General features: G+C 46.8%; 1 protein-coding gene across 1 annotated transcript; it reads left to right on the top strand.

Annotated features, from left to right (window-relative positions):
- The first annotated feature begins 507 nt into the window (after nucleotides 1-507).
- LOC108131480 (serine-threonine kinase receptor-associated protein) lies at nucleotides 508-1,880 on the top strand. The gene has a single exon (XM_017250360.3). The coding sequence runs from the start codon at nucleotides 660-662 to the stop codon at nucleotides 1,773-1,775; it is 1,116 nt and encodes a 371-aa protein (XP_017105849.2). The 5' UTR covers nucleotides 508-659; the 3' UTR covers nucleotides 1,776-1,880.
- Nucleotides 1,881-2,664: the final 784 nt, after the last annotated feature.

Genomic DNA, 2,664 nt, shown 5'->3' with positions numbered 1-2,664 from the left:
TTGTTCGGCCGCATAATGAAAGCAAAACGTTCTGAAATATGAATTGAATCTCCTCGAGTGCATTTAATATACATTACGTCATCGTCCTTCCGTCCTTGCAGACTCCTCTAAGCTTGCACCTTGCTAATATCCTGGCGCTCGTTGGCTCCTTTGCCGACAAAGTTGCCAGTCTCCTCCGCTGTTTGCCAAAAAGTGTGTGCGGGCCATACAATATCCGTTGAAACGTTTAAGTGAGATTAACAAGTGATGACTGATACTGAGTTTGGCACAACGTGCTCTCTAACCCCCGGGATGTGTGCTTTCTATTAAATTAAAAGTGGCAAGGAAAAAGGCAAGGAAGCTTTTGGCAGACGATGGCATATAGTTTGGAGTTTATTGCAGGCTCGAGTTTGGGGAATATGTGTTGAAGCTGTAGATAGAAAACACCAATTCCTAGCAGAGATACTGCTCCCAGATTTTCAAAAATTTTAATCCCTTTAAAATAAGCAAGCCGATCATTAAATAGCAAATCCAAATCCTAAACCCTATATACCTATAGTCACATATACTTACGGTCTCTCGTGAAACGAACATCAGGTTTTATCATCAATTTTTGGCAAATTTTTAAAATAATTTTAACGTATAAGATTCTGTTGTTATTTTCTAATTTTGGATACAATATGTCTTGCGGTCAGTTGGGCATTAATTGCGAAGGACACTCCAAAGGCGTGGTGGAGATGGGATTCAGCAAGGTCTGCGAATCGGGCTACTACCTAGCCTCAGCAGGACTCGACAAATTGGTGGTACTGCGACATGGTGACACTGGAGACTGGGTCGGCACCTTGACTGGCCACGAGGCCGGAGTTTGGAGCGTGTGCTTGAATGACGACGCCACCCTAGTGGCCAGTGGCAGTGGTGATCAAACAGCACGCATCTGGTGTGCAGTCACTGGCGATGAGCTGGAAAAGTTTTTGCTCCCGGAAGGAGTGTCCTGTGTGGACTTGAACGATAAGTCCACACTATTGGTGACTGGATGCTTGGGAGAAGACCCCATTGTCACTCTGTTCGATCTTAATGGGGCTGGTGGGATACCATTGATGACTTTGAGTGGACATTCGAGGGGCGTGAGGAATGCCATTTTCTGTCGGAACAGTTTCTCGATTCTCACTTCGTCCTACGATCGCACCGTAAGGATGTGGGACTACGTGAGCGGCATGGAAACTCATTCGATTGTCGTGCCTCACCACGCCAAGTCCCTGGAACTCAACGCTGATAACAATATCGTGACCATAGCTTACGGCAACAGCGTCATCTTCTTGGATACCAGAAAGTTTAATGTCCTCAGCCAGCGAAAGTTGGACTTCAAGGTGTCTGGTGCATCCTTGCACCCGAATAAGGAGTCCTATATCTGCATCCTTGCGGATGGTCGGCTGAACAAGTACGACTACGTGACGGACAATCTGCTGGACAGCTTCTTTGCCCACAAGGGCGATCCCATCTGCTGTGTCGGGTACAGTCCCGATGGCGAGGTCTATGCCAGTGCCTCCTGCAGTGGTGAAATGATGTTGTGGCAGCAAAATGTGGGCAAAAAGTACGGTCTGTGGGCCAGCTCCATGGACGGCTGCAGCAGCGAAGATGCGGATGATGAGGATGAGGAGGATGATGAGGAGGAGGAGGAGGAGGACGCGGAGGACCCGGAGGACCCGGAGGTCGCGGAGGACGCGGAGGATGCGGAGGACCCGGAGGTAGCAGATGACGAGGAGGACGCAGAAGACGCGGAGGACTCTATCAGTTAGTCAAACCACACAACTGTACTCGGGTACAAAGAGTACCCTCTATGCTGGGCCACCAAAGGTCCAGCTTCAGTTTCAGAATCTGATTATAATTCTCATTCAATTTCAGTTTCTGGTTCTCAGTTCGTTTTATTTCAGTTCCCGAGGTTCAGTTTGTTCATTCCCCATAATCAAAACGGAGAAAAAGGGTCACGATCCTTCTCTTTTTGTCCCTTTCTCTTGGTCTTACCGTCTTGCTCTGGGCCGTCTAATAAATTCGTCTTGTGATTGAAACCCCCCCCAAAAAAGACCGTCGATCTACCTGCTACCTTTTTATGGTTGCGTTACCACGCACTCTTCTTTTTTCCAACCTGTTTTCTTGGATGATTTTCGAAAGGATTTCCAAAGGTTGTTTGATTTTTTCTTCGACGCTGATTGCATCGCTGCTTTATGGTCTTTCTCACCCAATGCAGTCATAAATACGTTTTTATTATTATTTGACTTTGGTCGCCTCGCCGGAGTTGGGGGTAGCAAATGCGTATCCCTCACTAAATGCGTATCCAAAAAGTAACTCCAGTTTCCCTCAAATTTCAGTTCTTTGGGGGGTTGTTCCGAGGCAAACATTGGATACAGATACTGAGGCAAAATCAGTGCCAGATACAGATACAGATACAGATTCAGATGCGAAGCAAAAGATACACGTGCAGCAGCTCAGAGCGCTCTGCTTTCCTGACCTAAGATTTTTGACAACTTCTTGACTCCTCGGCGTCTTGTTTGTTTATCTTTCTCTGGGTTTGCTCTCCTCAAATCGTTTTCCATAAATATTTATAATTTCTGAGCTGATAAAACGAGTTCCTCGCAGGCAAAACACGTTTTCCACGCGTTTACCAGGAACAGAGGAACCTTTTCACCC

This window comes from Drosophila bipectinata, chromosome 2R (assembly GCF_030179905.1).
Source record: "Drosophila bipectinata strain 14024-0381.07 chromosome 2R, DbipHiC1v2, whole genome shotgun sequence".
Lineage (NCBI taxonomy): Eukaryota > Metazoa > Arthropoda > Insecta > Diptera > Drosophilidae > Drosophila > Drosophila bipectinata.
The sequence above is the reverse complement of the archived record's forward strand: the minus strand, read 5'-3'. Positions and strand labels throughout refer to the sequence as shown.

Coding starts and splice junctions, on each gene's coding strand:
- LOC108131480 (XM_017250360.3), top strand. CDS start 660: ATGTCTTGCGGTCAGTTGGGCATTAATTGCGAAGGACACTCCAAAGGC.